General features: G+C 27.2%; 1 protein-coding gene across 2 annotated transcripts in view; it reads right to left on the bottom strand.

The window, feature by feature from the left end:
• The window catches only part of LOC107441884 (cytoplasmic aconitate hydratase), a 44,305-nt gene that overhangs the window by 11,442 nt on the left and 18,816 nt on the right, over window positions 1-14,047 (bottom strand). For both annotated transcript variants that reach the window (XM_043048362.3, XM_016055283.4), the window contains 10 exons: window positions 12,956-13,127; window positions 11,104-11,204; window positions 7,751-7,867; window positions 6,098-6,257; window positions 5,006-5,141; window positions 4,849-4,933; window positions 1,880-2,036; window positions 1,710-1,774; window positions 194-253; window positions 4-108 (listed from right to left, as the gene is read on the bottom strand). In XM_043048362.3, the coding sequence (XP_042904296.1) occupies window positions 4-108; window positions 194-253; window positions 1,710-1,774; window positions 1,880-2,036; window positions 4,849-4,933; window positions 5,006-5,141; window positions 6,098-6,257; window positions 7,751-7,867; window positions 11,104-11,204; window positions 12,956-13,127 (1,158 nt within the window). The remainder of the gene's footprint in view (window positions 1-3; window positions 109-193; window positions 254-1,709; window positions 1,775-1,879; window positions 2,037-4,848; window positions 4,934-5,005; window positions 5,142-6,097; window positions 6,258-7,750; window positions 7,868-11,103; window positions 11,205-12,955; window positions 13,128-14,047) is intronic.

The raw sequence follows: 14,047 nt of genomic DNA, 5'->3' as shown, positions 1-14,047 counted from the left end.
TACCATATCATTAAAAAATGGTGGAGATTTAATATAGGTGGATCTTATATCCCAAGAATATAAGTTACCTTCAGATGCAACAAGAGAATTCCATCTTTTATTGCCAAACTGAAAAGATAGGCATTTTAATTTCGAGAAACATAGCATTATATAAATTATTAAACAGTTAACAAAGAAAAGCTAGTGAACTTACTGTTATTTTGGAATAAACTTCACGAAACATAGCAGGAAGCACATGTTTAGTTTCAACCTCCTACAAATAAAAAAAAAAGACAACTAGATTATCATTTATTAAATAATGCAATTAAAATAAAAATTGGTAAATTTTATTTTAAAAGACAAATTTCCTTGCCACCTTGGATTTTATGTTAAAATTTTGATTTTTGCTTTCTTTGTACCATTTTACCTTTAACAAACTTTTGCTGATAAACTATCATCTAATGTCTCTGTACCTTTTATAAACGGCTCAAAATGCCATGGTTTTAAGAGATTAGAAGAAATTGCATTTGAACCAGAACATTTTTAGATATTTTCTCAAAAATTAAAGTAATAAAATTATGTAGTTAGTAATTTTGTATAGGTAATTTAATAATGTAAATTTTTTGTGTTAAGATTTCTTTAACTTTATTTTTATTATTGTTTAGACTATACTAGCTCGTATAACACTAAAAAATGTATTAACGGGAACTACATAAAAAGAACAATTACCAAAAACCTAAATACTGATGTATGTATAATACTAAACCACCTTTTAAAAAAAGTGATTGAAAAATTGTACTGCAAAATTTATCAGAAAAAATCAATGAACAGTGAAAAATCATCAAATGGGAAACATTTTTTCCCCTTGTTGCATAAGATTTAATGGATCTTGGATATTTTTATGTTGCAAATTTCAAATTTGCAATCAATTTTTCCCTTCAAGCTACAGTTTTTTTTAGCTTTTAAATGACAATGTTAGTCTATTTTTGTGGAAATTTACAAGTATAAAAATGTCATACATAACAGGAAGTCACATAAATACAGTGACAAAGTTCTACGACAGTTAAGGCACATAATCAGGATTAACATGCATAGGAACCAATGCGAGGAAATGTCGTCATACCTTGCTGACGGCGCTATTCTGTTATGAAATGTTTCTTTATGTGCTTCGGAACAAGTCATAATAGGGAAGTGCAGGCCACCTACAACGACATTTCCAGGCATGTGTTGCAATTCAATTTTAATTCTTATGATGTCCCCTAATATTTCTAGAAGTTTGTCACAGCCATTACACAACCCCTGTTATATATAGCATTTTTATACGAGTGCATTTCAACAAAAAGTAGAATAAAAATGTCATTAAAAAAAAACTGTAGCTTTAGGAGTAAGAATAATTTCAGATAAAATTAGAAATCACCACACCCAAATTAGGTATTTTTGTACAAATACTTTTGCACAAATGAAACAAAGAATTTGTTCCCCAGTGAAATCTAAAGTATCATGTGTTATATTTCTCAAATTCTGATTTTGTGATGGTCTTGCAATTTACATGTTCAGAATGATACTGCCGAGTATGTATCCAACATCAGTTTAACTGTGAAAATTAAAAAGAGATGATCAGAAACATATTTGGAATCCCCCTGCATTTCCACCATTTGACTGTTGATTTTTATCACTAGAAAAGCGGCCCCTTAATTAAATGAAAATTAAAATAAAATATTTTAACTTACTTGAATTTCTTCTCGTGATGGCCATATATCATTTAAATAGACATCCTCGCCAGATGCACTTTTTCCTTCAAAAAGCAATTTTTGATTAAAATTATAAAAATAATTTACATTGCTAAAATATAAAAATTGTATCAGAATATGGAATGAAGGTACTTAGTCAGTGAACTTACCAATTGGATCTTTGTCAAAATCAATATCCACAGTACCAGCTAATGCATAGGCTACAACAAGCAGGGGGGAAGCAAGGTAGTTAGCTCTAGTATGGGGGTGAATTCGACCCTCAAAATTACGATTCCCAGATAAAACACCGCAAGCCACAATTTCACCCTTAAAAAAAACATTAAATTAATTAAGCTAAAATTAATGATAATTATTAATCACATTTATATAAAAAAAACACTTGATTTATGATTAGTGTTCAATTTTTTTTTAATTGATTATCATAAATCTGATACAATTTCAAAGATTACCTACATTTTTTAGTTTGGGACATACCTTCTGCACTTTTTAATAGTAGTAAAAAACATAACACAACATAATTATTAAAAAATATTTTTACACTGGAAAAATATTTAAAAATGTAATATAATTCACTGATTTAGAATTATGCACAACAACAAATCAGCTTTTTGATTGACTTTTTGAGGGTCAACAACCTACTGGATCTTGTCTGACTTCGTCAGACAATTAGAGGATAAGAAACAACAACAACAACAGAATTATGCACTTTTTTTCTGAAGTAATGCTGTTTTCTTATTGCTGTATTAACATGTTAGCTACCATGAGACATATGCCCTGTCTCACTTCTGTATATATATATTTCACATTGTGGCATGTGTTAGTGATATATTAATTCAAGACACTGAATTGGTAAAATAAAAAAATATTTATTTACACAGGAATCTCTAACGAAGATGGAATCAACCAAAGCCAAATAAAATTTCAATTTTAAATAAATCTTTGCCTTGCACAGACATTATTTTTATAAAATATAAATATTAAGAATCTACCACATCAAAATGATTAAATAATATGATAAAATTTGAAAAGAAAGACTGAGAAAGAAAAATTATAATTTTTCTAATAACTAAATTAATGGTATGAAGAGGATGTATAAGTATGTGAAATACATTTTGCTGTGTTATCTTTTGGTTTACAGAACAAAATATTTCAATTTAGGAAAAGAAATTTGCAGTGGATGTTTCTTTTTTTTCTTTCTTTTCAGCAACAAATTTTTCAGTTGCACATAGTAAGTCGCCCTTACATCCTTTTCCATATTGAATTTAGCAACTCAGTATACATAGTTATTTGAAAAGGGCAAATTTGGCAATCAATAAATAAACATTTAAATAATTAATAAAGGATCATTGCAGAAATCAGGAAAGTATTTTCCCAAGCCAAATTTTAATCCCTTGTGCTGTCTTCTTAAACCTTTTATTTAAACGTCATACAGATTGCATTTTATACACATTAAATTATTGTAATTATTATAAAGTTTATCAGGACTTAAAATTTTCTGTCTTAAATAGATTTTTATTATATACTGTGTCTTTTTTAAACAGAGTTTCTTATGCATTAAAAATATTGCATTAAAATATTTTAATAAAAATATTGTATTTTACTGTAACTTAAGTTGACTTTTGGAACCCCTAAATTTCTTTAACATTCCGGATTGGAGGGTCGGCTTATACACAGATAACACATTTGAACACAAATTTTTTATTTTCTTCCAACAACTGACACTTGGCACAAAAAATTAACCTAATAAGATAAATATTTCAAATTTCTTTAAATTCGTCAAACAAACTGAATGTCAAGAATTAATCAGAATACAAGATCAGAACATCAATAAGTGTGAAAAACGTAAGTGTAATTTTATGTATAAACTATGTAAGACCGGTCAACTTCAGAAATTCAAAAAATCTGAGACTTTTTGTAACTATGACATAGTGCAATAAGTAAAACAAAAAATATTAATAAAAAAGAATTAATAAATTTACATTCTTGAAATTAAATTTTTTTAAGAAATTCTCTTAACTTTAAAAATTAGTGACTCAGATTGAGAGAGTAATAAAAATTTTCTTAAAAACTCAACAAAAATTTTTCTGAAATTTTTTTATTTTATTTCCAAGTTAACAAATTCCCAACAGTTTTAACAAGGAACAACAGAATTAAGTTTGGATTTCTGTTATGTGGCTGAATATTCTCTCAAAGGTCGCATGGCTGTAAGGAATGGTTAATACCACCAGGATTAACTTGGCCGACAATTTCTGGCATTACTTTCCTTAGTACCAACTTTATGTTATTTTGTATTGATCTCGTCAAAAGAACCATAATATTCTGAAGAAGGCTATTTTATTCTCAGCAATTTTAACATGCATATTAAGATAATAATCTTGAAAGAGATGTCATCAGACGCACATTGTTAAAAAAAAATAGTGTTATTCTTTTTTTTTATATGTATAAAAAAGGTTCTAAAGAGGAATTAACAATAAACTAAAAACATCCTGGAAGAAGAGTTTTGGGGCTGTATGCAAAGTTTGCTCAGGTCCTACAATCTTTTATTTTTAACTACAATTTACTTATTTTTTTCTATAAAAAATTCTATAGAGGAATTAACAATAAACTAAACACATCATGGAGAAAGAGTTTTGGGGCTGTATGCAAAGTTTGCTTGGGTCCAACAATTCACAGTTATTTAGGAAAAAAGACTGAAAAAATACTTTGTTATCCTTAGGTTTCGAGATTGATGACAAAAACCTGAGAGTTGGTAGATATGCTATACCTATGTTAAATTATTTTATGCGTCAATTATGCTTTATAATAAAATATGGGTTAAAAAGGCAGGATCATTGAGTTATTAAGACTTATTACTTTCATTTTATATTTTTGGAAAACAAAATTTTATGTTTGGTTAGAAAATTATTGTTTTCAACAAGAGCGAATTTGTGGATCAATGTATACATGGAATACACACAATTTGAATTTAAAGATAAGAAGTCAACTTATTACCAGATCGAAAAGAAAACACAGTAAAAGATTCCTGACGCGGATTCCTGAAAACACATTACTTAAAAGACCATAAAAATAAAAAAATATTAAAATATTTAAATATAAATATTTAATTGAAAAACATTACCAGGTCAATAGCTTCTACTACAGATTCTGGAAGAGGCCCACTGTTTCCTATACAAGTCATGCAACCATATCCAACTACATCAAAACTAAAATTAAATTTTTAAATTAATTAAAACCTAATGTATAATATAATTGATACATAATGTAGCATAACATACCCTAATTGTTGCAAATATTTTATGACACCACTCTCTTGCAAATAATAGGTAACAACTCCACTTCCAGGGGACATACTTGTTTTAATATAGGGCAAAACACCTAAACCTTTTTCTACTGCTTTCTTAGCCAATAAACCTACAATTGAATTTTACTTCATTAATATTATTCATATAAATTAAGTATAAGCACCAGCAATTAATATGTATTACATGACATCAAACTAATTCAAATTTATAGACCATAGCAAAAAAAAAAAAAATTGAAACTAAGTTTCAAAACATGAATTAATCATAATAAAAATACTGGAAACTGAAAAGGAAAATTTAAATAAATTATGATTAACAAGTTTATCGAACTTGGGTAAGTGAAGTTGATTGTATTAGTTGAACCATTATGGCTTACAGCTGGTAAAGGGAAATTAGTCACTTTATACATAATTGCGTAAATTTTTTGTTTATTGATGAAAGTTAATAATTATACAAAAATTTTGATTGTACATGGTAATTTTGGTCCTAATTACTATGAATAATAGAAGTCTCAAGTAAACGTTAACAAACGAGTTTCTTCCATAAATAAATTTATTCTACACTAAATAAAAAATTTTAGATTCTCTGAGTCTGTATCTTTCTGAGTCACATTTTCCTATGATTTAGCACAGATAATTGAGCATAAAACGTACTAAAAATTATCAAACTATACATATGTATAAAATTTATGCATTAACTACAATCTTAAAAAAAAAAAATTATAGTTTATGCATTACAAAGAATATTTTCTTATAATTGCCTAGTATTTTATAAAAGCAGAGCCCTCTGTGTCAGATAACAGCAAACTCTGACATTAAAACATTAAGTGTAAAAGAAAATGGAGAGGCAAAAAGATTAAGCATGTTGTATGAAGACCTTTACAAATAACAAAGAGCATAAACAAACAAAAACATGATGTAGTCCAGTGTAGTGTTTCTACATCAATAATCAACAAACAATATAGCTTGTCATAAATATTTTGTAGCAGATTTAAAACATAAAGTTTGCTATGGATAGAGTCGACTATACTGTAGTTGATACCCTAATTTATAATAAAATTATTACCAGCTCCTAACATCACAGATGGATTACTAGTATTTGTACAACTGGTGATGGCAGCAATGACAACAGCACCATGACGTAGAAAATACTGCTGATCATTGAATGCAAAGGGAACTGTTGTTGACAACTTAGATTGATCTAAACCAAAGCCTTTGAATCCAACCTATAATAAATAGCAATAAAACCATCAGCATTTAAAGAAAAATTTATTTATCAAGAAGGTCATTTCAATTCAAGTTTTAAAACTCACTGAGAAATTAAACTATACACTAACAACATTAAAAAATCTTTCTCTAAACTAATAATTATATTTTTTATGCTCTTTTTTCTTTTTTGGTAGTAAGTGTATGCTTACCACCACACATTTTCTAGCTGTGAAAAAGTAGTGAAGTTAATGATTTTTAAACATGATAGAACAAACAGCAAAAGAAATAATATAACTTTTTATTCATAAGTGACTGAAAATTTTATTTACTATGTTAGGGTTATGAAATGTTGTTGTGTTTATACCTTAGTAGAACATAAACAGTATTAATATGAATTCCAGAAAACTGGTATATAGCTATTAACTATATTCAAATATAATTAATCATTACTGACGCTATTGACAAATAGCAACATGAATTTTAAGTGGTAAAATAGTTTACCATAAACTCTTAAACATTGATTTAACTAATCATGGTTTAAACTAATCATGAAAATTGGTAGCATACAAATCATTGCCTAAAGAAAGGATAAACCAATAAGAATTATATGGGCACAAATTCCCTATTTATCAAATAATTGATATTTTAAAAAACATTCTCTTTTTTTAATACATTATGTATTTTATAGTTCTTAATTACCAATATTTTATTTTAGAGCATTCAGTATTAGTAAGATTTTACAAAGCTGTGGACAATTATAAAACTCTCTATAAGCTATCTTGTGAGAAGAGGAAATTAAAATATGACTCCAGAACACCCTTTATATGATATCTAACACAAAATTGCAAAGCTGGGAGATCGCATTAACTTCCCAAACATTTTCACTATCCAGAAAATTTTCTCTGACCATTATAAATTTAATCTCCTTACTTGTTGAATGTGTTACAAGGTGAACTAGGAATTTTTTTTAAAATTAATGCTACAAAAAAATACATCAGTTTTAATGAGAAAAAATAAGAAAACCACAAAAGATCACTTTTAGTAAATTAATAGGCTAAACTGCTTTTTTTACAATTGGGTCCTTGTCTCTAATCACATGGTTGTGAATGGAATGTTAACACTACAGTTTTAAGTCTTTGGTTTATTACCATTCTGAAATAATTCTCGGATTATATTTAATTGGATACCTGCGAGCAACGTCCCATGTGGGAGTTGAACCTGATGGGCAGACCCAAGCATGATGTCGCTCGCAATTATCCAATTGAAGAAAAGAGTTCAATTCACGAATTTAAAATTGTAAATAAAAAAAATCTTTTAATTTGGGGGCATAAGAAATAATATAGTTGAATGATAATTTCATGCAAAAAATATACTATGATTCAGTAGATTAATTTCTCTCTCCCTAAAATATAAGCTTGTGGTGCCTCTGAACCTAAGACAACCTACAATGATACTTTGTTCTGATATAATTTATTAAAGTGGTGATTACTGTTTCAAAAATATAACTTACCTTATTTATGAGGCAACTTTTAAAATCCTGCTTCATATCTTGAACTGGAACACGATCATGGGGTCTTTTAGGTCCACTAACCGATGACACCACAGTACTGAGATCTAGCTCTACAACCTAAAAATAATGTAACATGGAAAAACCACCATTAAGAAATATAACAATAAAAAAATACCTGGAACATTATAGCAATATTAATATTATAGCATTTTTAAATTGTTAGTTTAACAACCATTATTTTCGATACATATACAAGCAGCTTATATGCCAAAAATAAGAAGAAAATACAAAAATACCAGAATTACAAGCAATACAGATTATTAACTTTACACTTAAAAGAAAAACATTAAAATATTGCGAACTTCAGTGACAAATGTGAAAAAAAAATAAACTGTAAAATATAAAAATTACAAGAAAACTTAATTAACAAATGTGAAAAAATAAGTGGCAAAACATAAAAATAAACAATATAAATTTTAAAATTATAATCGTTATACCAAAATAAAAAATTTAGCAATAACAAAATTTTGTATGTACATGAATTTTAATTTAAGCTAAAATTATTTAATCACAATTTATTCTCAATTTATATTCCATTCAATAACATAAAATTTTAGCTTTTAGAATAATTTATCTCTTACTATAGGCGGAATTTATAAATTTTTTTCACAGAGCATTAAATAAGCATGATAAACAATTTCACTATCCATCAAATTGTAATGTAATTCGATCATAAAAAGAATATATTGACATAGGAAAAATACTGCACAACCAGAATCAACAAATACCATCAAAATTATGTACAAAACTGAACTAGAATCTTTTTTAATTTACCTTTTGTTTATTTAATTACACTGAAGGATGCAAATTGAGTTTTGTTAATAATTTAAATTCTTGCCTATTTTTGACACACTATTTTTTAGCTATCAAAGAAATGAGTAGATAAAACTTATATTCAATAAAAAAATAAAAAGCAGATAATAGTAAAATTTGTGCTACTTATATGTAATAAATGCAAATTTTATCTCGAAAGAATAATAAAATACATTATTTTCCATTTAAGATTTACTTTACTTAAAACAGGAAGTTTTAACAGTTCCCAAATAAAATTATGTCAATTCTGAATAACTCATAACAGTTTCAAATCAATGCATAGAAAATGTTAATAGTATTGTTGCATTAAAAAAAATAGCTAGAATCAATTATTAAGTATCTCTTTATACCAATACATATAACACTGAGGAACAAACTTTTTTTCTGCTGCATGAGATTTTTTAATAGATCTTAGATATTTTTGTATCTCTGATTTCAAATCTGCAATTGATTTCTCCTAGATACATTTTTATTTTTAAATGACATTTTTAGTCTATTTTTTGCTAAAATATACAAGTTTAAAAACGTTATATATAACTAGGGGTTGCATAAATGTTACGATAAACTTCTAGGGTAGAAGACAAATCATAATTAAAATTGTATAGGAACTCATGCTCAAAAATGTAGCTGCACTAAGGGGGCTTTCCTATTATGAACTGCTTCTCTGTGTGCTTCTGAACATATCATAACAGCGAAGCACCCCTAGTCCTATACATGGACATTTCTTGGTATAGATTCCTATGCAATTTTAATCCTGCTGATGTGTCCTAATTCCCCTAAAAGTTTGTCATAACATTTATGTGACTTCCTGTTACATGTTTTTAAACTTGCACATTTCGAAAAAATATAGACTAGAAATGTTACTTCAAAAAAATCTGTAGCTTCAGGAGCAAAACTTATTTCAGATTTGATTTCCCTATATGGGAATCAAGAAAGACCAAGTATTTGTATAATGCAACGAAAAAATTTTGCCCTAGAGAAACGAATTTGTAATTCAGTTGAAGATTTTCTTAAACCAAATACTTTTAAAGTTGGATTTCAAAAATCTCAAAATGAAAACACAGTGAATATGCCACTTAACTCTTTTTTTTTTTAAAAAAAACTACTTTAATCTATGAGCTTTCAATTCCCCATTTAAAAATGAATCAATATCATTACTGTATTGTTGATTAAATTTGATCATTTTTAAAATCACATGAAAGAGAACCAATAATTGTAAAACTACAAAAGTCCACCCTACAAGATTTGTTTCTCCAATTTCTTTAAAAAAAATAATAATAAATATTGTATGACCCTTGAATTCATCATAAAAATTTAATAACATCAAATTTTTAATTGAGTTTCTTTTTCATAGAATAGCAGAATTTTTCAAATGGTTCAAACTATGAACCCTGTTGGTAAGGCTATATACTTGAACCATATATATATAGTATACTGTCCCTAAACTTTAAAAATTTGAATTTTGCAATTTCTACTAGTATTGTTAATCTGGTTGTATGGCCAATGCCACCCCATCGCCGTGACTTAGCCACAGGTGCTCACTGGATAACGCTAAGAGAGTAGCAATTCAGGCATTTCTGAGGCCAATGGGAAATAGACTCAAGTGCCTGCCATTTAAAAAATAAATAAAAAAACTAGTATTATTAATTAAAAAGTTGTTTGATTAAGAATTTGAACCTTTCCATTCTTTAAACCTATTTTTTCTTAGAAAAGAAATCCATATTTGTTTTCTTAGAAAATGAGACGATTTGATCAGAATCGAAAATCAAGGCATCTCTATTTTCTTTTTATGTTCAAAAAGGAACTGGCAGTTTTTAAAATGTAAAATAATAAAGTATCATGAATAATAAGTAAGGTAAGATAAGAATAGTATAAGTAATAGAATAAGTAAGATAAGAATAGTATAAGTAATAGAATAAGTAAGATAAGAATAGTATAAGTAATAGAATAAGTAAGATAAGAATAGTATAAGTAATAGAATAAGTAAGTAAGATAAGAATGGTAACATTACTCCATCCCCGTGACTTAGCCACAGGTGCCCACTAGGTAACGATAAGAGAGTAGCAATTTTGGCATTTCTGAGGCTAATGGGAAATAGACCCAGGCCTGCCATTTAAAAAAAAAATTAGTATTATTAATTAAAAAGATGTTGGATTAAGAATTTGAACCTTTCAATTCTTTAAATCTATTTTTCCCTAGAAAAAAAATCCATTTTTGTATTCCTAGAAAATAAGATGGTCTGATCGAAAATCCAGGCATCTCCAATTTCTTTTTATGTTCAAAATGGAACTGATGGTTTTTAAAATGTAAAATAATAAAGTATCATGTATAATAAGTAAGATGAGCATTAACTCCTTATCTCAAAGTATTTAAATAGTTATATGAACTTTCATTCGAATATTAAAATCTATAACCTTATTTATGCAACTCATATAAATTAATCGCAACACAACAAATATATCTGCAAATGAAAGACATACCTGAGAAAATATAGGATCTTGATTAACATCATTGTAATTCCTAAACATGTGTACAGCTTCTAGATATGCTTTTACATACTTCAAATGTTTTTCTTCCCGACCTAGAATAAATAAATCATTACTGGAAGTTCATTTTAAATTAAGCATTACTCAAACCATTGAATTCATTAGATTTGAGATCTTACAGATAATAACTGTAAAATATATCTTTCAAAATTATATCCTTTAATATTATTCTTAAGTATTAAAGCCACTAGGTTATGCAGCACCAAACTTAAGGGGGGGGGGATAACTTATTAACGTTGAAAAATAAGATGGTGCTAGACAGTGCATTTAAGTAAACCAGAAAAAAAAAAGAAAAATTAAGAACTTAACAACATTGTTACTTGCATGTAAATGTAAATGGTAAAATTTCATTAAAATACTATAAAAACTTTTAAAATACTTTTAAAATACTATAAAAACACAAATAAATAAAATACAAAGCTTTATTTTATGCGGATAATGAAATTAATTTAGAATAAACAATTACTACACAATAGCACTTTCTTAAAAAAATATTGATTCAATAATGATGCTTTATTTTCAACAACTCAATTTTTATTGATGACACAAAAGTAATAATACAGTCAATATTAAATATAAAATGCAATATATCACAATTATATATTGCAATATATTGCATTTTTTTAATAACTATTTTTGCAATATTCACTTTGCTTGCCTGAATATGACATAAACGCTTAGTACCAAAATCCCTTAAATACTCTTAATGGAGTTTAGTTTTTATCTGACACACTTGCAGTACAATTGAGAAAACATATGCTTTCCTTTAATTCGTGCCTGCATTTAAGTAAATTAATTTCGCATTTTATTTTAAATTTTTCTATAGCTTAAAAAGAAAGCTATTTAGAATAACATTTTAAAGAAACTAATAATAATTCAAAAAAATGTGTTTGACTTTAACATTCAGACGTAACTTCAAAACACAAACAGCAGAACAGTACTTTTTTATTTTTAAGTACGAGCTCAATCCAGAAAAGAAGAAATACTTTTTACCGAGTAATAAAAAAAAAGATTTAACTCAAAAATAGTGAATTTAAAAATCTATAGTCGTCAAACAAAGAAATGCCTGGAAAAAGCCAGGACCCACCCAGGGCTGTTATGCCACCGAGGAAGAATAATATTCTGAAAATCAAACAAGCTCTGCAGCATTAAGATGATTAAAAGACTGTATTGATCTTCCAAATTGAATGAAGCAAATCACGATTATCCACTGACATTAATTGCTAAATAACAATGTTTAACATTGAGGTTTCTTCTATTTACCTTCTTATGGTACCACACTTGATAGAAAAACAATTTACCGCAACATCAAATTTCATTCATCTGCATTTTTAATTGATAAAACAGAAGAAATTTCCAATTAAGATTAAGAGCATCAGTAATGTTTTTATTAAATATATTTGAGCACATAAACCCCAATTAATTATATTATTTCCCTACAGCTATTTTTCTGTCTCATTGTTACATTTGTGTTGTTGTTCATCTCCATGTTCAGTTTATGAGTTGGCTTGATGCACTCATGTGTAATTATTTCATCACAATATTGCTTATATGCAAATCTGTTTATATATTCCTGGTGCTTATTTCATCTTTGTTGGTATGACACATTTAAATGGAATCACCTCTATCTGAAATCTCCAATAGCCATAGCTTATTGAACCATATTTTACATTTCCTCTTTTTTAACAAAGGATGGTGAGTTTGAAATCCCTAAAGGGATCATTGAAAGTGTCACATAAAGTTAAATATTGCCAAAAATTAAAAAAGGGAAGAAAAAAAATATTACCTGTTTGGCGTAAATATTCAATGCTTTTTTCATCAACAGGAAAGAAACCAACAGTTGCGCCATATTCCGGACACATGTTGGAAATGGTGGCACGATCAGCAATCGATAACTCGGACACTCCAGGCCCATAGAATTCAACAAACTTGCCAACAACACCTATTTGTCTCAGATGCTGGAAATAAACATTAAAAGTATTGTAAATTCAAATAAAATATTCACAGTTAATAATTATACAACAAAATGTCAATAATGTAATACTCACATAATGTCAATACCTCTAATTATTTTGATAGTAAGATAATAAAAAATTAAGTGCATTATAATTTCAAAATCGACGGAAGAAACACAGGATTAAGCCTTTAATAATAAAAACTTTAATGATTAACTAATGACATTTAATCAATACAATATTTTCAAGAACAAAATTAATTCTCGGTAATAGAATAATAAATTAGGTGAAGAAAAAAACACTTTAGGAATATTATTCAATGATTAAACTAAAAATTACTTCTTAATAATACCAGGGGTCTGTCTAGGTTTTTCTGAGAGGTACTTATTTTGTGAAAATTTAGACATAATTTGTGAAAATTAAAAATTACATTAAAAAATTAACACCAAAATATGGTAAAAATATGGATTTATCGTTTCTTACGGGATACAAAAATAAAATTTTAAGAAAAATTATTTTGTGAAACTACCGTTTTTCCTAAAGTTGAATTTGTGAAGGTACGGCTAAACAGTAGTAAATTTGGCCTGGACAGACCCCCGGATACTTATAGTTTTTTCAACAACAACTGCAATATTTATTTAAAAAAATTGTATTTAAGCTTTTAAGAAAATAAAATCTTTTAAGAATAATACTTGTCCTGATATTCCTAATTTCTTTCTTGTTCGAAGCTCTTAATTTTCCTTTTTCAAAAAAATAAATTTAAAAAAATCTATCAAAAATAATAAATATATTTGAAAATATATATATACATATATATTTGGGGAAAAAATTGCAGAGAACTTTACAAAATGTAACAAATTAATAAAAATAAAGAGTGGCTTAAATATAGAAAAAGTGGAACAAAATTGTGATGGATTGTGCTC

The sequence above is a fragment of the Parasteatoda tepidariorum genome, chromosome 5 (assembly GCF_982258835.1).
Source record: "Parasteatoda tepidariorum strain Cologne lab strain chromosome 5, Ptep-v5.0, whole genome shotgun sequence".
NCBI lineage: Eukaryota > Metazoa > Arthropoda > Arachnida > Araneae > Theridiidae > Parasteatoda > Parasteatoda tepidariorum.
The sequence above is the reverse complement of the archived record's forward strand: the minus strand, read 5'-3'. Positions and strand labels throughout refer to the sequence as shown.